This window comes from Humulus lupulus, chromosome 2, assembly GCF_963169125.1.
Source record: "Humulus lupulus chromosome 2, drHumLupu1.1, whole genome shotgun sequence".
Taxonomy (NCBI): domain Eukaryota; kingdom Viridiplantae; phylum Streptophyta; class Magnoliopsida; order Rosales; family Cannabaceae; genus Humulus; species Humulus lupulus.
Window position 1 is genome coordinate 205,364,170 of NC_084794.1, and position 27,276 is coordinate 205,391,445.

At 43.2% G+C, this 27,276-nt stretch overlaps 1 protein-coding gene across 1 annotated transcript; it reads right to left on the minus strand.

Annotated features, from left to right (window-relative positions):
• Nucleotides 1–7,246: 7,246 nt before the first annotated feature.
• Nucleotides 7,247–8,876, minus strand: LOC133818904 (uncharacterized). The gene has a single exon (XM_062252017.1). The coding sequence runs from the start codon at nt 8,733–8,735 to the stop codon at nt 7,437–7,439; it is 1,299 nt and encodes a 432-aa protein (XP_062108001.1). The 5' UTR covers nt 8,736–8,876; the 3' UTR covers nt 7,247–7,436.
• Nucleotides 8,877–27,276: the final 18,400 nt, after the last annotated feature.

A 27,276-nucleotide genomic window follows, 5' to 3' on the forward strand; every position in this document is an offset into this window, starting at 1 on the left:
GTCATTGCCATTGGGTTTCCCAGACCCATTGGCAGCTTTGGTGGGATCTTCTTTCGGACCCTAGTCGTATGCGGGCGCCTTCCCTTCGTTGGCAATGGCCTCTTCGAGTTTGATGTACTGGTCCGTTTGGTCCAGAAATTCTTGGGTGCTCTTTACCCCATTCTTCCGCAAACTGTTCTAGAGGGATGAATGGCGCCGTACTCCAACAGTAAGTGCCATCATCTTCCCTTCATCACCAACTGTCTTAGCCCTAGTAGCAGCTTGCATAAAATGTTGGACATACCCCTTCAAGGTTTCTCCCTCCTTCTAGCGTATCTCAACCAGTTGGTTAGCCTCGGTAGGATGTACACGACCAGCGTAAAACTGCCTGCAAAACTCCTTCACGAACATTTCCCAAGACACTATGCTGGCAGGAGGGAATTTGAAAAACCACTCCTGAGCAGTATCGGACAAGGTGGCTAGAAAGATTCTGCATCGAGCGTCATCTGACACCTTTTGAATATCCATTTGTATCTCGAATTTATTTACGTGAGATACTGGGTCTTCTAATCCAGTGAAGTTGGGCAAGACCAGCATCTTAAATTTTCTTGGGGTCTCGTCCATTGCTATTCTTTGTACAAACGGAGTGCCTCTTCTCCGGTCATATTCAATGTGGGATGTCTGGCTCCCCACTAGCTGTTGGACGGCCTGATTCAATGTGTTGAGTTAGGCATGTACAGCGTCTGGCACTATTGGGGCGACCGGCGCTAGAGGAGCATACTTGTCGTGTCTTTCTCGTCTATAATTGAGGACATCCCTCAAATCCTCATCCCTTCACCTTTGTTCGCTCGTGCCTAGATGATCAAAGACGTTAGGCTGCCTAGGATGCCCACCAGCATTTTGGCTTGTTGGCCGATTCTCTCTTGGTGGAGGATTCCGTTCTCCACCCCTATCTCCTTGCCTTCGACCAACATTTCATCTACCGAAATCTGCCTCATTATAGTCATGCTAATCCCTAAAGTGTGAGCGACTATGGTGCAACCTGCTAATCGCACTATTTCCCCCTCCCCTCGCTAGCATGTCTCGACCGTCAGGTGGAGGCCTGCGTTGGTTGGTAGGTCCCCAGACATTATTATGTCGTGGGGGGGCCCCTGACCGCAGAGCCTGATTCAACCTGTCTTCTGCCAGCAGAAGGACGTTGTCCCCTGCTCGGTGCATTTGGCTCCTCAATAATCTGGCATCTAGGACTTCGGGGAGGCTGCCCAGCCCTATTCTGCCTTTGCTGCTAGGGATTGTCTCGACCAGCGGGAGAAGGTGGTTGCTGCTTAGGATCGTGAAATGGAATATCCTGTTGAGTAGCAGGGGGATGCTCAGGCCTCTGAGGGCTTGTCGGTTGAGGTGGAGTGTGATGATGTTGTGGATGATCTGAATGTGGACCTTGTTGTGGTGGCACACTGGGTGGCTGATCTGGTTGGGAGGCTGATGCAGGCTGTCCTCGGCCCAACTGAATGGTTGCCTCCAGAGCAGCAGTGGTATCCCTCTGACGACGATCCATGTCGGCCTACCACTCATTCAACTCTTAACGTTTCCTGTCAATCTCTCTCTGCTGCAACGCCATCGTTTCAGCCACATTTTCTTGATTAGCCCTTAGATTGGCTAACTCCTCCTGCAACACAATCAATGTCTTCCTCGAGGTCTCATAATCCATTTCCTCCTCTTCGAACTCAACTTGTGGATCATCCTCAGCCACATTTTGCGGAGGAGGCTGGGTTGGTGCAGTACCGGAGGTTTGTCCAGTCTTCCTATTTATTTTCGCCATTTGATCTTTTTGGAGGTCTTGAGTTTCGCTCTCAATGAAAGCACCAAAATGTTGACCCTTGATTTGGTCAACGACACGGAGTCAAGTAAAACGATAGAAATGAGATGAAATCAAGACAAAATGATAAATGACACAAAAAATTTATAGTGGTTCGTCCCCAGCAAATAGTAATAACGTACGTCCACTTAGTGTTCTTTTTTATGTAGAATCCCAAGAACTGGGATCAATGAACCAGAGTTCACGAGTTTCACAAGCTTCACGATGAATATAATTATCGGGGATAAAAACACTATATTTCTCTCTTAGAATTCCCAAATTCAAAAAGTCCAAAAAGAAAAAGTCCCAAAGAAAAAGAAATCCCCTCTCTTGAGCCCTTTGATTCTTATTTATAGGCTCAAAGAGTTCTACATGGGCCGATGGGCCTTAATTACATTTAATACAGGCGTGTCTAAATTTTGATGGAAATCGCAATTAATACATAAATGCAAAATTACATATCTAAAAGAAATAAACGAAATGCTACGATCAAATTGGTCTGCCATAAAATATAATGTCTACTAAGTGGATCCTCTTCTGGTCGATGGTCGAACAGATCATACTCACTTAAACGGGCACGCGTATCCCACGTGTAGAGTAATTCTGCCACATCATCAGGTAGTCCTTTTTTGGGTAAACACCTTTCGTAAAGAGGTTCCCATCTGTTTCCAGCCTCTGGTAGCTGTTCTACTGTTGGCATCATCATAGGTGGTACCTCTAAAAAAATGTTCCCTGCAAGAACCTGTTGTTGTCTCAAGAGGCAGATTTCTTCTTCCTGCCTCAATAGCCTGGCTTGCATATCAGCAAGCACTTGCTGCCAGTTATCAGGAGTTGGTGGAAGGGTCTGACCCTGATTATCATTCTGACCCTGTCTATCATTCTAACCCTGATCTTCTTGGCCAGCTAATGATTCTATCTGCCTTGGAAGCATACTTTCAATCTTATACCTTGCTGCAATAATCAATTCGACCATTTAGGTAGTAATAACAAAGCCTCTGCCACCTCATAGTCCAGGACCAAACAAATAATCATTCACATTCAATAATCATGCTAATAAGCATGTCGATTCATGTTCATATCCAAGTATGGTGCTAATAAGCACTTTCTAACATTCATAACCAAATAACAATGTTAATAAACATTTTCTGGCATACATGTATCTATGACAACACTAATGAGCATGTCTTCACCTACATGTCCATATAACAATGCTAATAAGTGTTTCCTTTGCATTCACAAGCAATGTCAGTGCTAATAAGCACGTCCTTATCATTCATGCAAAAATCAAGGGTCAATCCCTATCAGAATATCTCATCCTACCTAATAAGGCAGGTAAATAAAGCATGTATATCCTATTTAAGCAGTTAAACACATAACCACATAAATAGTTACCAAACCTTGAGTCGAGCTTGTCATTAGTGACGAGTCTACATGCCCAGCCAGTCTTCAGGAACCCTTAACCTTGGCACGCTCTAATACCAAGGTGTAACACCCTGGATAGCCAAGGTCATTACACTATATTATTTTAAATAGTGCTAGGCTTGCCAATCGAGTTATTTGGCCATAAACGTGCAACTACACGTGATTAATGGTAAATGATTAAATATTTTGGTCAAAAGGAATAGTTATTTCGTTAAAACGTTACAACCAGTCATCCTAAACGAAAAAAATATGGTTTAACCCTAGTTCCTTTGAGAAACCCCGATCATGGTGGTCGAGAAATCGCATATGTACACATCGCCACCAAAGCTCTCCAACTCATGGCTGGTCCAGCTTCCCTTTCCCCTTACATGCACCACATAGCACCTTTGATCCAAGGCTCAACAAGAAAACTTAAACATGCTCATAAGCAGTTAATACATGTTACCAAATCATAATAAGCATGCCTAGCAATAATAACCCTACTCATGCATGCATACCATCCATATAAATGACTACAACGTAATATGGGGTAAGTTACCCTAATTAACTGACTAATAAGTCAAATTGGGGCCCAGTGCCCTAGGATATGGGATTCATAAGTCACCCCAGGCCCATTTCCCTATCCTTTGTATAACAAGCCTTGGAGATGGCCCAGCGTACCTGATGCTTTAGTTTTCCATGAGGTCGAATTCTACTAAATCGGGTAGTAAGATCGATCCCGAGCCCTTACGTTTGAGTTCTCGCATTCAAAACCCTCTTTAGCCAAAATCCTCTATTTGCATGGTGGTGCCCCTCAATTAGGGTCGCGGCGCCCCACAATTAGAGTCGTGACTCTCCACAAACAGAGAGCTCAGCCCTTAATACTCTGGATACGGGCCGCGACACAGCTCCATAAGCGTCGCGGCGAGATGGCGGTTCAGAGAACCACCCAGGCCCCTGGGTTCATGAAGGTTGCAACACCCAAGAACAGAGCCGCAACTCGACCACATGAACCTAGGTTTCTCCTAACGAATTCCTCCCAAAACTCACCCCAAAACCATACCAAACTCACAATTCAATCGCAAAACATCATCAGTATATCTCAAGCAAAAAATTTCAACTTCCAAACGAATTAAAAGCTTGTCACACCATAAAATACAATCAAAGCTTAAGAAACTTACGTAAAACAAAACTCATAAACTTAAAGCTTAAATTACCTCTGATTAAGTCATTTTCCAGCTAAATCATCAGGCTATCAAGCTTTTAACCTTCTCTAGAATCATTATGACTCTAACCTCGCGTGAATCCTAGTTCTAAAACTTGAGTTTCCTTCGAAAATGATAATAAGCGTCAAGTGAGAGAGCGGGAGAGAGAACAAGAGAGTTGTACGTGTTTTCTATATATGACAGGTTACTTAGGGTTCAAGTAACCTTAAGCAAATCCTAAGACTCAGGTACCAAAAACGTCCCCGATGATAAAATGGTCAAAATCCCCAGAACTCCCTCCTAATCTCTCTAACTCCGAATATATTCTCGAATATTTATTCCCATTACCCAATATCTCAGTAATGTACTAAGTACCTAAAATACCCATTTACTCACCCCGAGTCGAGTATTGGTCTCGTTGTGACTTTCCCACTTTCTCCCTAGGATCACCTCGTGCCGAATAAGCCAAATATATCAACATAATAATGTGGTCTCACACATATATCACATATACTCCAAATATGCCCATAACAGGCCAAACTACAAAAATTGTCCTTCTGATAAGACACGGGCCTACATGCATATTTAATACACCTAACACATGCATATCTAGTAAGATTATAATATAACTCACATAATCATACAATTATACACATATACATCACATAAACACATACATTTCCATAATTTGTCATCATGACCCCCTAATCAAGGCCCTAAGCCTTATTAGGTAATTTGGGACGTTACATAAGTAAACCGCACTAGCAACTATTCATTAAAAATTCCTTAGTTTAATATGTTACAACCTATTTTCCTTATTATATATGATCTTATATCTCTTGTACTAGTACAAGATCATATTCTCATGAATGAATAAGAAAATTTCTTGATATTATTATATAATTAACTCAAGCATTAATTATAACATTCAAACATAATAAAATTGTACTTTTATTTAAATCAATAAAATCTCTTTACATGCTTTTAGGGCATTAATTCTAACAAATCCAACATTTGAAGTCTACGAATCAAAAGAAGAACCACTATGTGGTCTTGGGGGCCAAGAATACATGGACATCCGAAAGAGTTTATTTGAGAAAAATCATACTATACCTCCTTAGTTATGGCCCAAGCCAAAAGAAGATACTCCTTGGGAGACGTTCCCTTCTTGCTACATTTGTAAAATATCAAGGGCCCTTGAAGCCTTTCATATTGTAGAGCATAAGACAATCCAGGCCACCCAAATCAAAGAAACTTTAGAGCAAAAATATATGTCACTATACAAAATCACTATACAAAATGACCGACACTGAAGGGGTAATTTTGCAAAAAATTAATTACTTTGATGATACTCAAGACCCACATGCCAACACTCCAGATACGCAAGATCATTATCACTTCCAGTATACAGGAAAAGAATGGGATACCACATACACACACTACAAGGCCTGCCCCCAGCTTGCAGTGATCAAGACGAAGAGTCGACGGGATGGGACCCACTCCACGAGGATCCGCATATAACTCTGACTACGGTGCCAGCTATGAAACAATATATAAGTAAGTGTTTTACTATGTCATCTAGTCTGTAAAAGTAAATATGTACTTCACTTTATTTATGCTCTGTTAAGAGAATTTTATCCCTTACTTAGATTTAAGGTTGGGTGTCTTTACCTTATCTCATTTATACTTTGTTCACAGACTCTTATCCCTTACTTAGATATAAGATTACATATCTCAACTTTAGTTGAATAAGTTTGAATCCTTTATGCTTGGGTGTGTGGCTATATAAGATCATCCCCTCTCTTTGTACAAGGCAGAGAATTACGAAGTAATAAAATACCAGAGTGTTTTTTATCAAAAAAATTATTCTAAATCATTCCTTCAGAGATTTCTAAAGTGGAGATAATATGCATTATGGATTGTATCTTAAGGCAACTACTGTTATAAGTTACTAGATTAACCTTCGAATTAATTGATCTCCCAATCTATCTATTATGATCATAAGACATTTAGTGTGGATTGTAAGCCGATCTATGTGAGAAATTGCTAGGTTTATTAATTTGTTAGTTTGTTTAACTAATTTATGAGAGGAACCCTAATGGTATCAAAGCCTACTTTATAGCAGCAATTTTTAAGACAATGTGATGGAGGTCTTGATAGTGCTTGGTCTCCTTTGGTGGTTGCTGTGTGGAATTTGGTAGAAAGTATTCTAGTTGTTTTTCATTAACTACTATCTTAAATGGTATGATATTTGTTAAAGGACCATTACTTTAATGTGAATGCCAATTGTCTTAGTCTTTATTGTCATTATTGCTCACATTTTACAATATTGATTTGCTTTAAACGTTAGTAGTTTATCAGTTTATGTGATTTGGGACCTAGCTTGCATCTATGAGAATTGACACTAGAATATGGAACAGCATTTAAATATTACAATTAGTGGAGTTGGCATGAGAAATTGAATTGGCGGGGCCCAATTTTCGATTATTAAAGACTAAGGGCCATATTGATATATAAAAAAGCTAAACAATGACTTAGAAAGACACAGAGACCTGGGGAGTTGGTATTTAGTCGATAACACCCTACAATACGTTGCACACTAGCACATTTTGGCTTTTTTTCTGCAGAAATCATGACACGTTTTTTTTTAAATAATAAAAAAAAAGTTTGGAAATACTGACATGTTTGGTGGAACACTCTAGTCGAAATTGAATGATCCCATTTATTAGAAATAATTAAACAATAAAAAAAATAGACTGTATACTCTTTCAACGGCCCTTCTTGATAGGAAATAGACGAAAAATCATAGTGATCAACAAAACGTATTTTATTTAGCTGAAGTAGTTGGGTGGATTTGTAATCCAATTTTTTAAATTTGACAATGGTACTTAGGAAAATACTTAATATCAAAGAGAAGAACATTAATTACCCTGTACCCTTGAATATCATTCATAGTTGAGTTTCTGAAGATGCCACCATAGTCATAGTTTAAGATTCTACCTGACAAGGCCTAAATTGAGAATGCCCCAAGCAGTTTGTGGCCAAGATCTTTCTTTCGCCTTCATAAGCAAGACTCTAGCCCAAGCAATCCAACCTTCCCAAGACATCCTCTTGTCCCAAGGACTCCCCCACTCCAAGATAAGGGTCACCCCTTTCTCAGCTTCCCTTTCAGCCTCTTCAAACCTCCCTTGAGACATATAATGCTGAGCCAAAACCACATGTGGCTCTCCAACAAAAGGGTTCTTCTCAATACAACCCAACAACAACTCCTCCACTCTTTCCAACCCTTTCTTAGACATATCACAAACAGCTTCCCAGTACAAATCCCTGGCCTTGATTTGTTCCCCGGCATCTAAAACCCTTGTGCAATTCTTAAAAACAGGAGGGATCATAAGCTCCAAATCACCATCTCTGTCCTCATCAACCTTCTCACTACCAACCCTTTTCCTCTCTTCACCAAAAATCTCTTCCTCTCTCACTAACAAATTGTACAGAGCACCCATTCTCGATATCGAGCTCAACCAAAGCCCTGGCCTGCCGTCACCGGGCCATAGACCGGCCGGAACATCATTCCCCTTGAACTCCAGCTTCCCATCAAAATTCTCAAACAAACAATCCTGGAAACTAAAAAGCTGATCACTAAAGTCGGCCATAGTCGTCAACAAGAATATGGCCACCAGTCTCCTCGAAACGAGGACATCTTCACCCGTCTTGATATGCTTCACAACAACCCCATTTGCAGGAACAATACTCCTTATCTTCTTTCTCCACGCTTCATCTTCATCAAACAAACATTTTTGCTTAGCATTTTGAACTGAAATTTCGGAACACTTGAGGTGTTCGATAAGTTCTGAGTCAGTATAATGGAACAGAAGATCGTCGTGGATCAGAGGCTGCCTTGGGACGACGCAGAACAAGTAGATCAATCTCTCTGCAGCTTCTCCAACATGTTTCGAAACCACTTCGCGTCCAGTTGAGGGGTCAAAGATAGCGAGGTTGACGTAGGAGTTCGAGTAGGCAGAGTGAAAGAGGCCGAGGAGACAAACGGAGTCCTGGGCTCGCCAGAGCTTGAGGATTCGGTACATCTCGACCAGGTGATCGAGGAAGCTACCATGTTTGTGCCAGCACTCGCCGGCGCCGACTGAGCGGAGGACACTGACGAGGGAAGGGAGTCTCTCGTCGACGGACTCCAGCTCGCCACGGAGGAAGGGACGAGCGGAGTCTAGGAGGGTTTGGAAGTACGGGGCTGAAGGTGGATGCAGATGCAGGGGAACGGATGATGAAGACGAAGGCATGATTGGTTTGGTATCGTATTTTCTTCGTTTTGGGGTTGCTATTGTGGCGGGAAGAGTGCAGTTGTAAAGAGATAAGAGGAAAGAAAAGGAAGATGATGATAAAACAGAGCCGTAATTAATTTTTGTTTCGCGACGATGAGTTGGATTAGTTGGGATGAGAAAAGACCTTTGGAGTTATTTGTGGAAAAAAAATCTGCTCCCGTTATTCTTTCTGATCGCTGCTAATTTAGACCGCTCATTTAATTTAATTAATTATTAATACAATTATTTGATAATGTTAAAATAAATTAAAAAAAATTCAATTATCTCTCTTTGATTAATACTAAATTATCTCTTCAATAATAATAATAATATCAATTTATTTTTACAAAAAAAAATAATCTCAATTTAAATTTAACAATAATATACATCAGTTAAATATAAAATTAGTTGAAAATCCTTATTAAAATTTAATCTCAATTAATTAAAAGTTCTATTTTTTTGGTGACATTTGTCAAAAATCCTTATTAAAATTTAATCTCAATTAATTAAAAGTCTAATTTTTTTGGTAATCAATCATGTTAAAAGACAATTTTTAAAAAAAATATTTTGGAAATAAAAATAAAATAGAAAACCACATTAATATTATTGTTCACATCGTTAAAGGAAATAAAATACATAACATTTCTTTATAAAAGTTAAAATCATAAGTCATTACCAACATAAAGTAATTATATATGTACGCCCTAATTTTCCACGAGCTATTAGCTAGCTGAGATATGACATAATTATATCAGCCACGTGAACCCCACGTGCCCAGAGCTGCTGCTGCTGCCAGGTCCTACCTCTTTAGCTCGAGGTATCCAAAGGTTCATCAAGATTATTTAAGGGCCGAGTCAGGAAAATTAAGACTGCAGGCCAAGAAGGCGTCCAGCTCGAGGCACGAGCTGGAGTTGGAAACTGTGACCCTTTATAAAGTCAACCACGCAATGTAAACGTGCATATATCAGACATCACGTGTCTGATATATCCCTGAATTCTCGGACACGCCGCATGAACGTGCGTGTTCAGGCACCCACGACTGGGTTGGGCCGTGCGGCCCATTATCCCCCTTACCTATTGATTAGACCACACCTCATTTGTCAAGTCTTAGGAATTAATCATGAATGTCACAGAAGTGACATTATGGGTCAGAAGGTCACGGGATGACCCCCCTTACCAACTCCCAAGTGCCCTCTCCTATAAATATGGAGACCCGGGGAGTTGCAAGGGGTTGGATTCTATTGTGTAACGAAATACCCTGTAAAGAATACCAGAAATATAGAAATAATATTGGCTGGTGGAGTAGAATGATTTTAACCTTTGAACCACCTAAAAACGTATTTGTGTCATCAGTCCATTTTCAGATCATTCATCTGTTTCGGTTCATTATTCAGCACTAATCTCTTTCTCTTATTTTCTTAATTACCTGTTGGCGAAGAACCGCGTCAACAGTTTGGTGCTTTCACTGAGAGTTAGTTAGATTGGTGCTATCGCAAACATCCAATTATGGTGACCACTCAATCAAGACACAGTAACGAGGCGGAACAACATGATGGGCAGGAGGCTCATCATGCCGCCATCTCCGGTGAGCAAAACCTTGAAGTTCAGCAGCGGCCGGGCAAGCAGCCAATAGGCCAGGATGACACTGGAAGTTCGGCACCCCAGCCACCTAATCCAAACCCGGACTTTTACATGGCAGTAGAGATGGAGAATGCTCAATTGAGGAGGCAGCTGGCAAAAGCTAATCAACAGATTAAGGAGGTGTTGGCCCGACTACCCCTTCTTACAACCGACGCTAACGTCGGAAAGAGGCAAGGCGAGATTCGTAAGTCCCGCCGGGGTAATCGGTCCAGGCCTAGCCGCTCGTTCAGACCTCCGACGTCCAACTCTACTCCCTCATCGCACCGCCGAGAGGCAAACTTCGAAGAAATACCCAGAGCCGAACAACAGTATAGCCGCTCGGTCCGAACTTCAACTCCCAGCTCACTGTCAGCCTCGAGCGCGCCCAGGAGGGCTCGAGGGAATTCTAGAAGGAGATCCGGGGAGGGCTCACAGCGACAGCCTGTCCCGGCCAGTCGTCCTACGCCTCGTCCAGATCGCCAGGCGTAAGGCCCGCAAGTTGGCAGGGCCGAAAGGCCCCTACCTAACCTGATTCACCCTGACGGAACCAAGATTGCATCCCCGGTCAGACATCCTCCTTCACCAATAAGATATCCGTCTTCTCCTTGGCCTATCCGAGATATTCCAGCTTATGGAAGCAGCAGGAGAAACCCGCCATCCGCAGGACCTTCCCATCGTAGCAGGGTGCCCAGAGGAAGCCCGGATCCTCACCCCCAGAGGCAGGCTCCGAGCTTCTCTAACGGGAGCTACTGGACCGGAAGTCGCCGAAGTGACCTTTCGGGCGGAGACCTGCGTCAATGCCTAAGCTCGGCGCAAAGTCCTCAAGCCACCCCGAGGGGCGACCTACGAGATCGCCTTAACTCTTATAGGGGAGACCCAGTAGGAGGTGCCAGCCATGCTCGCTCAAGGGGAGACCTGTCCGAGGTACGTAATGGCGGGAATGTCCCAAACAACCTATCTCAAGATAGGAGGGGCAATATACAATGGATCCGGAGTTGTTGAATAGCCCCGGAATAACCAAGGAGATCAGGACAAAACTCTTGAGCGCCTGGCTCAGATGGAGGAGCTAATGAGGAAGCTCCTGTCGGAGAAAGAAAAAGATGAATATGATTCGGGGGACGAGCTTGAGCTCTTCGCCCCCAGCATAGCAGCAACGACATACCCACCCGGTTTCCGTATGCCGCACCTGGCCAAATTCAACGTTGACGGAGATCCGTCAAATCATCTGGGTATGTTCAATACACTGATGATGGCCCACAACATTGGCCCCGAGCTGAGGTGTCTGATATTTCCCTCCACACTGACTGGGCCAGGCAGACAGTGGTTCAAACAAAACAAGAAGCAGTCAATCAGCTCCTGGAAAACTTTCTCTGCTGACTTCAAAAGAGCATTCCGAGCCTCCCAGGCTGCTCGCGTCAAGGCCGACTCCCTGGCTAACGTGAGGCAACAAACCGACGAGCCTTTAAAGGCTTACCTGAGCAGGTTCGCGAACGTTGCTGCTCGGGCCAGAGACGCAGATGATAGCTCCAAGCTCATGGCTTTGAGGACTGGGATCCTCATCGAAGGGGGACTCTGGAATGAAATACAAAGGAAGGGAGTCAGCTCAGTAAACGAATTCCTAAATAGGGCCCAGGGTTGGATCAACTTGGAGGAGGCCCAAGCCTCAGCTGCAGGAACCAGCCAGGTCCCTGAGCAGCCCGCTGGAGTGGGAACGGAGGTCGTGACAGCGACCCAGAACGTTACACAGAATAACCAGTTCGGTGGAGGCAAGAGAAAGGGGAACGACGAGGGCAACCAGCATGGCCCAAAGAAGAATAAGTCTGTAGAAAAATTTAAGCCAGTCTACGCGATTTATACGGAGCTCACCCACTCTAGGGAGAACATCTTCCTAGCAAACTCTGCTCGCCTCCCCTGGAAGAAGCCGGAGCCGTTAAAGCACCAGAAGGGGAAGTGAGACACCTCCAAGTTTTGCCGTTTCCACAACGACGTTGGCCACAATACCGATGATTGTAGACACATGAAAGATGAGATCGAGACTCTCATCAGAGCCGGCCCCTTGGCTCAGTATGCGCGAAACAGGGTTCCAGCAAGCCGACCTGCTCCGAAAGTCCCGGCCAGTCAGCCAGGGTCTCGAGTAGATCAAGACGTCCCTCCTCCAGTGATAGGAGGAGATATATCCACAATCTCCGGAGGTCCTCATTTGGCTGGCAAGAGCAGGGGTGCCCAAAAGAGGTACGTCAACGAACTCAAGGCTCATAATGGAGTAGAGTTCGTCCCCGAGCAGCATCTGCCAAAGCAGCAGCGATTGGAAAGGCAACCAATCATTTTTACAGAAGAAGATGCTAGCCACGTTCAGTTCCCTCATAATGACCCTCTGGTCGTAACAGTGCAACTCGCTAATCAGAGGGTTAGGAGAGTGCTGATCGATAATGGGAGCTCGGTAAACCTTCTATTCCGGTCCACGCTGGAGAAGATGGGTTTGACTGTCGCCGAGCTGAAGGCAACCTCCATGATGTTGTATTGTTTCTTGGGAGAAGGATCAGCGGATATAGGGATGATCGAGCTGGTGATCACCTTAGGAGAGAGACCTCGGACAGTCTCAAAACTCCTTGAGTTCGTGGTCATCGACTGCCCTGCTGCATACAATGCCATTTTGGGTCGACCTACACTTATAGCTTTTGAAGCCATCACCTCTGTTCGCCACCTCGCATTGAAATTCCCTTCTTCCACAGGGATATGCACGGTCCGTGGCGATCGGCTTGCTGGCAGGGAATGCTACAGCATTTCCATGAAGGGAAAATCGAAACCCGGGCAGCTAACAATGGTCGTCCAAGGTGGAGAAGAGGAATCTCAGGAACCTTTGCCTAATCCTGAGATTGAAAAACCTCAGAGCGCCGAGGGGGAAAGTATCGTCCTAAGTGAGGATATTGACCCCCGAATAGGCGAGGACAGGTCCGAGCTCCAAGCTATTGAAGAGCTCGAGGAAGTAAATATCGATCCACAAAATCCTTCACGAATGGTTAAGCTCGGGAAAAACCTCTGTGGCAAGAGGAAGGCGGAGCTGATCAAATTTCTGCAGGATAACCTGGATGTGTTTGCATGGTCACACAAGGACATGGTGGGAATCAGTCCAAATGTCATCATGCACACCCTTCATTTGGATAAGAGCGTTCCTGCAAAGTCCCAGAAACAGAGGCGCCTGGGAACAACTCGGGCTAAGGCCTTAAAAGAAGAAGTAGCCCGGCTCAAGAAATGCGGCTTTATCCATGAAGCCAAGTTTCTGGTTTGGGTCGCCAATCTCATGCTGGTCCCAAAGCCCAACGGGAAATGGCGGATTTGCATCGACCTCTCCGATCTAAATAAAGCCTGCCCCAAAGATTGTTTTCCCTTGCCAAGAATCGACCAATTGGTGAATGCCACGGCGGGGCACGAGCTCATGTCCTTTATGGACGCGTACTCAGGCTATAATCAGATCTCCATGAACCCGGCGGACCAGGAGCACACTAGCTTCATGACCCCAACTAACGTCTATTGTTACAAGGTCATGCCGTTCGGACTGAAGAACGCCGGTGCTACATACCAGAGATTGGTAAACAGGATGTTTGCCAACCAGATCGGGAAGAACATGGAAGTGTACGTTGATGACATGCTGGTCAAGTCAAAGACTGCCGATAATCATGTTTCCGACCTGGAAGAATGCTTCAAGATACTAAGAGAATACGACATGGGGCTTAATCCTCAGAAGTGCACTTTCGGGGTTGCGTCTGGAAAATTCCTGGGTTTCATTGTCAACACTAGAGGAATCGAGGCGAACCCCGATAAGATCAGGTCATTGCTTGAGCTTCCCTCACCCAGGTCGCGTAAGGACGTTCAAGGCCTGACGGGAAGGGTGGCAGCCCTTAATCGGTTTATTTCAAAATCCACCGACAAGTGCCTGCCATTCTACAACCTGCTCCGAGGAAATAAGAAGTTCGAATGGACAGAGGAGTGCGAGAGTGCTTTCCTCGACCTGAAGGCACATCTGGCCGAGCTGCCCATATTGTCTAAACCAAAGGCAGGAGAGCCTCTTTTTCTTTACCTAGCTGTCACGGAAGATGCAGCTAGTGCCGTATTGGTCCGAGAAGAAGACCGGGTTCAGAAATCGGTCTACTACATCAGCAAGAGACTTCTCGGGGCCGAATCCCAATACCTGTTGATGGAAAAATTGGCCTTCTTCCTTATCACGGCCTCCCGAAAGCTCAGGCCGTATTTCCAGTCCCACTCAATACACGTCATGACCGATCAACCTTTAAAGTAGGTTTTGCAAAAACCTGAAGCATCGGGATGCCTGTTAAAATGGGCTATCGAGCTCAGTCAGTTCGAGATTTTGTACACCCCCCGAACTGCTATAAAGAGTCAGGCCCTGGCCGATTTTGTGGCAGAGTGCACAGGATTCAGGGAGGATCCTGTGGAAGGGTCACCCCAGGTCACCTCGACCCAGGCATCATGGAAGATCTTCGTGGATGGCTCATCTAATGAGAACGACTCCGGGGTTGGAATCATTTTGATATCCCTAGAAGGCCATAGATTCCACTCGGCGCTGAGATTCGAATTCAAGGCCTCCAACAACGAGGCCGAATACGAAGCTTTGCTGGCCGGACTAAGGATAGCCCAGGAGCTGAAGGCCAGATCCGTTCAGTGCTTCAGCGATTCCCAGCTCGTGGTAAACCAGGTGCTAGGTGAGTATCAAGCATGGGGAGCCAAGATGGCTGCTTACCTGGCCAAGGTAAAAGTCGAACTGTCTGCGTTTGAGCGAGGCTCAATCGAGCAGATACCTCGAGAGCAGAACGCTAACGCAGACGCCCTCGCCAAGCTTGCTACCTCCGGGGAGACGGAGGCTTTGGGGTTATTACCGGTAGAGTTCCTGGAGAAACCAAGCATAGAAGAGTTCGGGGTGGAGGTCGAGATGATTGACGCCAGACCGACCTGGACGACCCCCCTCCTCGAGTATCTCACCAAAGGAAAGTTACCCGAGGGGCGTAATGACGCACGATGGGTACTGTATCAGGCTCCAAGGTATACGATAGTAGATGGGGTGTTGTACCGATGTGGGCACTCCCTACCTCTCCTACGATGTGTTCTGCCAGGCGAGGCCAAGGCCATTTTGCAGGAAGTGCACGAGGGTTTTTGCGGGGATCACACTGGGGGGCAAAGCTTGGCCCTAAAAGTCTTAAGACAAGGGTATTACTGGCCCACTCTATCAAAGGACTCGATCTCATACGTCAAGAAATGTGACAAGTGCCAGCGATTTGCCACAGTTGCCCGAGCTCCCCCAGTCGAGCTGAAGATGATCTCGTCCCCGTGGCCATTTGTGGTCTGGGGAATCAACTTGGTTGGCGCCCTCCCCACGGGAAAGGGCGGGGTCCGCTATGCCGTGGTGGCTATCGACTACTTCACGAAGTGGGCTGAGGCAGAACCTTTGGCAACAATAACTTCCAAGAAAGTCCTCGACTTCGTGGTCAAGAGCATTATCTGCCGATTTGGGCTGCCCAAGAAAATCGTATCCGACAATGGGACTCAGTTCGACAGCGACCTCTTCACCGAATTTTGTGAAAGGTACGGAATTGTGAAAAGCTTCTCATCCGTGGCCTATCCCCAGGCAAATGGCCAGGTTGAGGCTGTCAATAAGACGCTTAAGGCGAGCCTTAAGAAGAGACTAGACGAAGCCAAGGGGGTCTGGCCAGAACAGCTCCCCCAGGTTCTGTGGGCATACCGGACCTCGCATCAGACTCCTACGGGTCATACTCCTTTCTCCCTGACTTTTGGGAGTGAGGCAGTCCTCCCTGTCGAGATTAAGGTATCTTTGCATAGAGTCCAGGCATATGACCAGGACCGCAACCACGAACTACTTTGCGCCTCCCTCGACCTGATTGATGAAAGACAAGAAGATTCGCAGCTTCAACTCGCACATTACCAGCAAAAAATCACTTGTTATTTCAACTCAAAGGTCAAAAAACGCGCCTTTAGCATTGGCGACCTGGTCCTCAGGAGAGTCTTCTTAGCCGGTAAGGATCCCAAAGATGGAGTATTGGGATTGAACTGGGAAGGGCCATATCAAATCACCGAGGTCATTAAGGAAGGAACTTACAAATTAACTCGGCTCAATGGAGAAGCAGTCCCACGAACCTGGAACGCTATTCATTTGAAGAAATATTATCAGTAGCACCCTTGTAAGGCTTAAAGGCCACTTTTTTTTTTAAGCAATGAGAATTAAATCTTTGTTTATTATTGTGTATATTTGTGGGTGTAATCTCAAGTAACCATGAAAGACCCTTTCCTAGTTACTTGGGGGGCATATGGTGCCTGGATATAACCAGGTCGCCTTAAAGGCTTAGAAGTTGATTCAAATTGATTGATCGTTGTTTTCTTAAAAAAACATGAGATATTGATAAAGGATTAAGGCGAACTAAGTCCTATCCTGGATATAACCAGGTCGGCTAAAAACTTAGAAGTTGATTCAAATTGATTAATCGATGTTTTTCTTAAAAAGCACAAGATATTAGTCAAGAATTAACACGAACTAAGTTTTCAAACTAACGTCCTGGACATAACCAGGTCATAAAACTTAGAAGTTGATTCAAGTTGATTAATTGGTGTTTTTCTTAAAAAGCACAAGATATTAGTCAAGAATTAACACGAACTAAGTTTTCAAACTAACGTCCTGGACATAACCAGGTCATAAAACTTAGAAGTTGATTCAAATTGATTGATCGTTGTTTTTCTTAAAAAACACCAGATATTGATAAAAATTAACGCGAACTAAGTTTTCAAACAAACGTTCTGGACATAACCAGGTCCTAAAACTTAGAAGTTAATTCAAATTGATTGATCGTTGTTTTTCTTAAAAAGCACGAGATATCAATAAGAGGTTAACGCGAACTAAGTTTTTAATGCAATGTCCGGAATGCAACCGGGACTTATCTTAGAAGTTAGGTCAAGATTGGTTAACATGTTTTTTCTAAGAAAAGTATAAAAGTATCAATCATAGCACCAACAAAAAGAAAAACCTCGAGGTGGAAAAAAGAAAAGTGTATAAAATAAAAAATGGATAAAGTCAATTGTCTCGAGGTGGAAAAACCTCATACAAAAGTTACAAAATAATAATAATAATAATAAAAGTGTTTGAAAAAGAAATTCCCTAGGCCCCACCGGGCTGCTTCGTTGAGGTCGCTGTCTCACCCTCCTGCTCGCCCGCTGTGAAGGTCTCCCCGGTCTCAGAGGGCGCCTCTTGCTGAAGACGAGCTCTAAACCCCTCCAGGAGGGGATCCCAGACATCCGCTCCTAGAAATTAGAAGTCGCCATCCGGGTTGAAAACCCAGCAGTGGTATAGCATGTCCTCCATGGCGGAGCTGGAAGCTTCCTTCTCCGTTGCCAAGGCGGCCTTGGCCTCCGCAGCCTCGGTTTTCGTAGAGTCTAGCGCGGTCCGGGCAGCCTTGGCCTCCTTGAGTTCAGTCGTTACAGCGGCTAGGGCGACCTTGTTAGCCTCAGCCTCTTGCAGCTTGGGATGGGACGCGTCCAGCTCAGCCCGCGCGGCCGCCAAGGCATCCTTAGCCTCTTGTTCCTAATTTTGGGCAGTCTTCAAGGCGGCCAAGGTAGTCTGCTGGGCGGCCAAAATAGCCTGATGCTCGCCCCTCATGTCCTTGAGCCGAGCCTTGGACCTGGATATGCTCCGGTGAAGAGCCAAGGCACCTTACAAAGCAAAGAGGCAACTGCCTTAGGAAAAAATAGAAAGAACGTGTGATGCATGATAATGAAAGAGTACAAAATGTAAAGCCAACTTACCGTTAGAGCCATTCCCAGTGAAGACTCCATCACGCTCTCCGGGCTCCTTGTTTCGATCGCCCGCAGGTCCCTTTTGGTGGCGCCATAGTAGTGGTCGACGGTGTAGGTCGCTGTCTCGTACACCGTCCCCCGAAAGACGTCAGGAATTTTCTCCAAGGCCTGGGGGTCCACCAGAATGCTCACCTCGGGGGCTGCGGTTGCCAAAATCCCGGGCTCCGCCCCCATATCCCGAACAAAGGCGGGAGCTCGTGGAGGGGGCGTGGGCATCTTCTCCACTGCGGCAGGAGGTGGAGGTACCTTGGCCTGGGTAGCTGGGGTCTGGGCAGCCGGGGTCAGATCTTTCCCCTTTGCAGGGGACTTGGATGGTGTCCCAGTGGCTTTCTTTGCGACCTGGAGCTCCTTCATTTTGGGCCCGGAGGCCCCAGCAGAAGAGTTCCCTCCGGTGAACATAGCTCGCAGGTCTTTGTTCCTGGGCTGAGACATTTCCTCTGGCAAAACAAAGACAACATTAGTATATAAGTAAGCATTTGTGCAAGAACAAAAATAAGGGGGAAAAAGCGGAACTCAAGTATATATATTGAAAGGGATCCTACCCCCTGAGCTAGAAGAGGAATCTATGGTCACGACCATCGGCCCCGAAGCTCCTGTGGGGGAATCTAAGACAATGACTTCACGAGATGGAACAGGTTCTGGGTCCGAATCTGGTTCGGGACTAGACACTTCTACATACTGCCTAAGACTCGGAGCTACAGTACCCTCCCGAAGAGAGGGCCATGACCGGAGATTAGTCCCATACTCCTCAAAGAGGGCCAACCTAAAGGCTAAGGTGTTGTCTACGACTATAGTACCCCTAGGGTGGCTACTCTCGTAATCCAGCACGAGCTGGTCGACACACTGGAGTAGGGTTACGTCGAGGTCGAGGTCGTTTCGATGGTGTTGGACGGGCTGGTTGGGATTAAACCTAGCTAACCGAGGATCGGCGGTGGCCCTATCTAAGCCCCTGAACATGTAAGGATTACCTTGCCCAGAGGGACCTGCGGCTGCTCCAGACCGGATCCTCTCCTCGTCCGTTCTTTGGGCAACCTCTAGCGCCCGCTTCCTCCTCGTCCTCGTCCTCTCCTTCCCCCGCGACCTCCTCCTCGGGGATAGGCCTCATCTCGCGAGCTGGGGGAAGCCCCCAGGGTCTCCTCAGGGCCAATGTCTGGCCTAGAGAGATCAGTTTGCATGCCAACATCGTCTCGTCTGTCACGAGCTGGCGATAGTCCTTTTCACTGGGGGGCAAACCCGCCAGTGTCTCGTACTGACTCCCGAGGATCACAGACTTGTCTGTCCTCACGAAAATGGCTGCAGAATTGTTCTAAGTCAGAAACTGATAAAGGGGAGCTAATCAATACTTAACTTACGAGCTAAAGAGTAAGAGGTACTTACGAGGATGGTTGAAGTAATGAAGTTCGTAGTTGTGAAACCCCTTGGACATAAAGAACTGGTCTTTGAAGTCTTTGGGGTGGCTGGGCAGCTCGATGACCGCAGCCGTATTTGGGAAGCGGGTCAGGTAGTAGAACCTGTCGCCTCGCCCCCGCTGCTCCGGGCTGGCCTTGAGGCAGAAAAAATATAAGATGTCCGCCGGAGTGGGGTCCTCCCATTCCTGTTTCAAGAACAGATATCTCAACCCCACCAACAAACGGTAAGAGTTGGGGGGGAGCTGGAAAGGAGCCAACTTCACGTAGTTCAGGAAGTCGGCGAAGTATTGGTCCAGCGGGAGGAAGGCCCCAACCTTGAAGTGCTCGTCACTCCAAGCCGCGTATTCCTCGTCGAGCAGCGCGCAGCTCCGCTCACCTTCTAGGGGAGGTCGGGCGATTAGGGCACCCCTCCCCAGCTCGATGTTGTGGGATAGGAATATTTTATTCACTCTCCCCTGGTCGCTGATCTTCGAGACGATCCTCTCGGCCTCAAAAAAAGCATCGGGCGCCACCTCGAGCTCCTGCTCCACGGCCGGCCCAAAGACGGGGATTGGGGAGTCTGTCATCACCTCCTTTCCTTTGGATTGTTGGGAGGACGAGCTGCCTGCGGTCTTCTTAGGAGCGTTCTTCTTGGGTCCCATCTGGTTGCCTAGCGAACAAAATAAGAAATTTTAGAAAGGGCGACCTAAACATAAGAAAGAATTTGAAGAGGTGTTTCCTTTGCACAGGCTCAGGTAAGCTCAGCTCGTACAGGTTGAGGTAAGCTCAGCCCGTGGAGAGTGAGACCATGCAGTTCTATGATCACACGCCTGTGCTCTCAACAGATCCCCGATTACTCGGAATTCGTGTGTCAGGAGGGTCTGGATAAAAGTTTTCCTTGGAAGGAAAGTTTCAGTAAGCAAGAAGTGCAAAACCGTCTGTGAAGTGTGTCCCCTAAGCTACCCGGTTTTGCACCCAAAATGCTGGATATTTTAAACAAGCATACCAAAAAAAATCCTACCCAGAAAATTTCCCTAGAAAACACACCCTATGAACCATGCTCCTAAAAGGTTTTCTTCTACAATCGATGCCCTAAAATAAAAACCTACACTCTCCATACTCACAAAAACCAGCAGAATATTGCATGCAGCTACAATAACTATTTACCTAGGCTACAGTGAAAAGAAAATTTAAAGCATGCACAGTCAGAAAACTTACGAAATGTTTTGCTGTGGGGGAGATGAAGGGGTCGTCTGGGTTGGGGCCCCGGCGGGATAACTGATACCAAAACCTCAAAGGAGCCCTTGCACCTGTTCTCTTGGAATGCTGGGAACGGTAACCGAGAGAAAAAGAGGGTTTTTTGAGGGAGAGAAGAAGATGGGAAATTTGGAAAATTTTCAAATAAACGGGTGGCCCATGCGTAAGGTGGCCACCCCTTTTATATACGTGAAAGGCCATGTGAGGAGGGCCGTTGGATTGCCCTGATGTGGGATCCGAGGCTCTCCACTCGAAAGGCGAAACGACGGCTGAGTATAGGCTAGGCCATTTAATGCAGTTCTCAGAAGACGTACCGTCACCAACCACAATGCTCCACATATTCGGTGCCTGCGTAATAGGTGGAATATGGAGAGTCCATGGATAAGCCTAAAAGCCCCCACTGTGGCCCCAGATGGTGTCGTGTGCCACGAGAAGAGGCTTGGGGGGCAAATGTATGCCCTAATTTTCCACGGGCTATTAGCGAGTTGAGATATGGCATAATTATATCAGCCACGTGGACCCCACGTGGCCGGAGCTACTGCTGTCAGGTCCTACCTCTTTAGCTCGAGGTATCCAAAGGTTCATAAAGATTATTTAAGGGCCGAGTCAGGAAAATTAAGACCGCAGGCCAAGAAGGCGTCCAACTCGAGGCACGAGCTGGAGTTGGAAACTGTGACCCTTTATAAAGTCAACCACGCAATGTAAACGTGCATATATCAGACATCACGTGCCTGATATATCCCTGAATTCTCGGACACGCCGCATGAACGTGCGTGTTCAGGCACCCACGACTGGGTTAGGCCGTGCGGCCCATTATCCCCCTTACCTATTGATTAGACCACACCTCATTTGTCAGGTCTTAGGAAGTAATCATGAATGTCACAGAAGTGACATTATGGGTCAGAAGGTCACGAGATGACCCCCCTTACCAACTCCCAAGTGCCCTCTCCTATAAATATGGAGACCTGGGGAGTTGCAAGGGGTTGGATTCTATTGTGTAACGAAATACCCTGTAAAGAATACCAGAAATATAGCAATAATATTGACTGGTGGAGTAGAAGGATTTTAACCTTTGAACCACCTAAAAACGTATTTGTGTCATCAGTCTATTTTCATATCATTCATCTATTTCGGTTCATTATTCAGCACTAATCTCTTTCTCTTATTTTCTTAATTACCTGTTGGCGAAGAACCGCGTCAACAATATGTGTTTTTTTTCAAAACAAAAAAAAGATTAAACTCGTTAGATATTATTATTAAATTTAATTTTAAAAAATACAATATTAGTTCCATTTAAATTAGGGGAATAACAATTTTTATTCAAATTAAGATTATACAATATGTTATCCAAAAAATAGGCATGGATGACATGACAGACATTTAGTACACGTGGCTGACATCTGGCAGAAGTCTTGCTCGACTATCGACCAGAAAGATGTCTATGGCGCAACGCTCAATGGTTATATACGACTAGCTTGGTCGAATACTCATTATATTTGGAGAAAATCTTATGCAGTTATGATCATATCCGAAATTATCTCCCATGATTTCCTGAGTATCCGATTATTTAGGAAAGAATATCTGTAACAAATTAATGTAATCTCCCTTGAGCTTATAAATAGAGAAAGATAGCTCAAGGAAGGGGATTTTTTGCTTTCTCATTATTTGAGATTAGAGTTTTACAAGTGTATTAGAGCTGTCACATTCGAGATATTGTTTTGTTCTTGAGAGGTTTGTGAAACTCATTGAACCCTAGTTCGTTGATCACTCATTTGAATCTTATATCAATAACAGCTCAAGTGGACGTAGGTTATTACCAGATTCTGGGGCCGAACCACTATAAATTCCTGTGTGCTTTACTGTTTTTGTCATTATTCTCATTTCAACATATCTGTCCACATCAAGCAATTTTGACTCCGTGTCAGTTGAGCAAATTCAGGGTCAACACAATCAAATTTTCATTTTTTTTCCTTCTCCTATTATTTTGCATAAGAAAACGCTCTTTCTTCGCTCCTATTTTATTGTAGAAGAATATATATAAGTGTCATTTAAAAAAAAAAATCACATATAGTTATATTATGTTGGTAATGACTTATGTATTTTATTTCCTTTATAAAGAAATGCTATGCATTTTATTTCCTTTAACGTTGAGAGAAATAATGTTAATGTGGTATCTATTTTATTTTTATATCCAAAATTATTTTAAATTTTTTAGTCGTTTAACGTGACTGATTACCAAAAAAATTAGACTTTTAATTAATTGAGATTAAATTTTAATAAGGATTTTTGACAAATGTCACAAAAAAATAAGACTTTTAATTAATTGAGATTAAATTTTAATAAGGATTTTCAATTAATTTTATATTTAACCGATGGATATTATTGCTAAATTTAAATTGAAATTATTTTTCTTTTAAAAATAAATTGATATTGTTATTATTTTTATTGGATTGAGAATTTAGCATTAATTGATGAGAGATAATTGAAAATTCTGTTAATTCATTTTAACATTGTCAAATAATTTTATTAATAGTTAATTAAATTAGATGAAGTGTCTTAAATTAATTGATGGGACAAGGATGAGACAGTATAATGGGAAAATAACTTTTTTTTTCTTATTTGTGTGTATCTATTTATTAAAAATTAATCATTTTATTTTTGTTGAATAAAAAAGAACCAATAAATAAATAAATAAAATAAGACTACAGTTCAATTATTTCCTAGTAAAATAACGGAAAGTAAAGAAGGTGGGTAATTTTGTATAGAAAAATTGAGGAATACGTTTCAAGTTAATGCATTGTTTCATCCTTCAGAAAAAAAAAACTACATTGTTTCACTTTTCAAATATTGTAAGCTACGTTTTCTACATATCCGAAATACTTGTGGAAAATTACAAATAGCTGGTTCTAAGTCAATTTTAATGTTTTATTTATCTATTTTTGTCTTAAAATTAAATAAATTTTGTTGAGTTTCACTTTGTTTAATGCTTATGTTCACCACATTTGATTAAATTGATGATTTCTTTTTATAATGATTTGATATTTTTGTTCATATGATTATTATATGTATCAAAATACTATGGAAAATGATTAAAAATAATTAAAAGTAAAATTTTAAAATAGGCATAGGCTAATAGTACCATACTAACATTCACAATTAGGAGATCTTAATTTTGAATCCCTCTCTCCTAATATCAATATAAAAAAAATGAGCTTGAAAAAAAAAACTATCAAAATTTCATTAAAATACAATCAAAATTTAATTGAAATACTATTGTAAAACTATTAAAAGTCATTTAAAAAAAGTATCAAAAGCTATTGAAAAACAATAGCAATCTATAAATTCTTCAAATTTACTAATATATAATATGTAAACATAACCGAGTTATATATATTAAGTGCAAGCAACGTGCAATGCACATTGTTTTAGTTTTATTTAGAAAATTTATTAATTATTTTTATTATATTTTTATAATTGTCATATAAATTTTAAATAAATAAACTATATTATATTATAAAAAATGGCATAAACGTTGATAGAAGAGAAATGTTATTATAATTTCTTATGTAGTTACATAGTCATAGTATTTGTACACGCATGACACATATATATAATGTATTTATAATATTTGTTGTTATTTAATATGAATACATATATATAGAGGTTAGAATACGTAATTAATAAAATAATATGTTTTTTAAAAGATAAATGATAATTTTTTTATTAAAAAGTAAGATTATGTATTATAAAATAATGATATTTTATAGCATTTGAATTTATATTAATATAATTATCAAATATTTAGTTTTGTATTAAATATTATTATAATAATAATATTTTATAATATTTGAATTTATATTAAGATAATTAATAAAGATTTATTTTTATTAGGTTTAAAGTTGTTGAATGATTTTTTCGCTATCAACATTAATAACAAAATTTAAAAAAAAAATAGAAAAAAAAACATAAACACCAAGGTTTTACGTAGTTCAGGTTATAAAACAACCCTAATCCACGAGTCTTTAGTATTAGTGTTCTTGAAGCTTGAGATAGCAAGCTTCAATATAGGTTTTCTCAGGCAGCGCATATATTGCTCTGAGTACAAAAGTTGTGAACCCTTTTACAATGGTACCTTAACCCTATTTATAGAGGTTGGGGGTCATTAATATCATTTATTACAAATATTCTTCAATTATTAGGGGAGTTAATTGATATTTAACCCCTTTGAATGTTCTAATAATGACTGTGGGCACGTGCGTATCGCATGGGACCTAATTCGTAGGTTGCAACCCACCAACTTTACGGCAGACACGCCTCTAACACTGTCAGAATGCGGCTGCATGTTTTTACGTGTCAGGCGACATTGTGGGAAATACCGATTGTTGAGTGTATGAACTCGACACCACTATTCGAGGTGCCCATAAATTTGTTAGACGATCTTGTGGTGGCCCAAGGCTATAGTAGATGACACATGGCGCACTCTCCAGGCCCGAGGACAAAACTACTAAACCTGGAGGACTATCAGGTAAAGAAGACGGGAAGACTACTAGGTTTGTAGTGTCCCAAATTTGCTAATAAGGCTTATGGCGTTGATTAGCGTGCCTGGAGGGCAATAATTGATTTATTATATTAATTTGTGGATTTGATGAGTATGTGATTAGAAATGCATGTTTAGGTGAATTAAATATGCATGTGGGCCCCATTTGGTTGTTGGAGGCATGTTTGTAATTTTAACCCGCTGAGGGCCATAATTGAAATATTTGTATATATTGTGAACTTTACCACATGTGAGTGGTGATATATTTGTGATGCACAATTTAAGACAGTCCTAGGGAGTGGTTTAGCTAGAAAGTCACAACGGGGTCAAATGCCCGGCTCGGGAGGAGCCTGGGGGTATTTTAGGTATATAATATGTGTTTGGAATTTATGGAGTAATGGGTAGTAATTTAGTAATCACTTGGACATGTCAGGGTTAAACGGGACACGAAAAATGGCGAAATTGCCCTTGGATCACTTAAGGTTTGAGGTTAAGCTTAAGGGGTAGTTTGATCATCTGGCAGGGGTATTACTTAACTTAGATGATTTGAGAAACTACTGGAATTAAGTAAAGGGAACAAAACTCCCATCTTCTCTTCTCAGTCGGTTCAACACTTCTCCCCTTGGTGCTTGGTTTTGAAAGATTTTAGATCTGAAATCTAAGGCTTGGAACTTGGGCGGAGAAGCTTGGGAAGTTGAAGAGCAAGTGTAGCTTGAATTCATCCTTGAGGTAAGGAGCCTAGCATTAAATTATCTGAGTTTCTGCTGAGTTTTGGTTAGAATTATAAGTTTATGCATGTGAGCTAAATTGAGAATTACTCTTGGTTATTTGGGTGAGTTTTGGGATTAGTTTTCTGTTGGGTTTTGTTGTTGGGGACATAATAGAGTTGTTGTGCTGATTGAATTATGTTATTGGGATGATTTTGGGTTAAATGAGATAGGATTTGGCTGCTGAAAATGGAGGTTTTCTGGGTCCGAAGGGGGCGGGCCGCGGCTCTGTTCTTGGTGTGTCGTGACCCTCTTAAACAACTGGGAGCCAAGGTGGGCTCTGCTGCATGGGTGGGCCGCGGCGCGTGTCTGAGGCTTGGGGAGGCTGAGCCTCTAGTTGAGGCGGGAACCCAAAAGTTAAGGCTCGTGTAACGCCCTGGATAACCAAGACCGTTACACTGTGTGTTTGAAATAGTGCGAGACTTGCTAATCAAGTCATTTAAATAAAAATGTGAGTCTAAAGACATAAACATGTTAGCTTTTAAATATTTTGGTTATAAGCGAATAATTTTCATTAAAATAAATGTTTGATGCATGGGATCCCAAATCAGGGTTTAAATGACATATTTATAGAGTTTCCAAATGTTATAAACAATCAATGCCACTATAATGGCAAAATACATATTTTAGGTCTCCATCCCTGTACAAACTCTCGTCCGTGGCGGCCGAGCAGCTGACAATGTACACCTCGCCCCGAGAGCTCTCTAACCAATGGTCGAACCATCTTACCCTTGCCTTTACCTGCACCACGTAGCACCCGTGAGCCGAGGCCCAGCAAGAAAACATAATATCATAGCACGATCAAATATCAACAACCAAGTAGTTCACAGAGCATAACCAAATGATTTACAAGGCATAATAAATTACCCAACAAGCCATAGCATTTGTTCAATCCAGGACACCAGTCAATAGCCAATGATCTAGTTCCAGATATTAAGCATATCATATACATCAACCAACATTAGTATACATGTCAAACAACAACTAGGGTTGATGCCCGTAGGCCGCACCCCTTATTTAGTCCACTGTCTTTGGATCGCTTAGGCCAAGCCCAGTGTTCACCTTACTGACTCCGACCC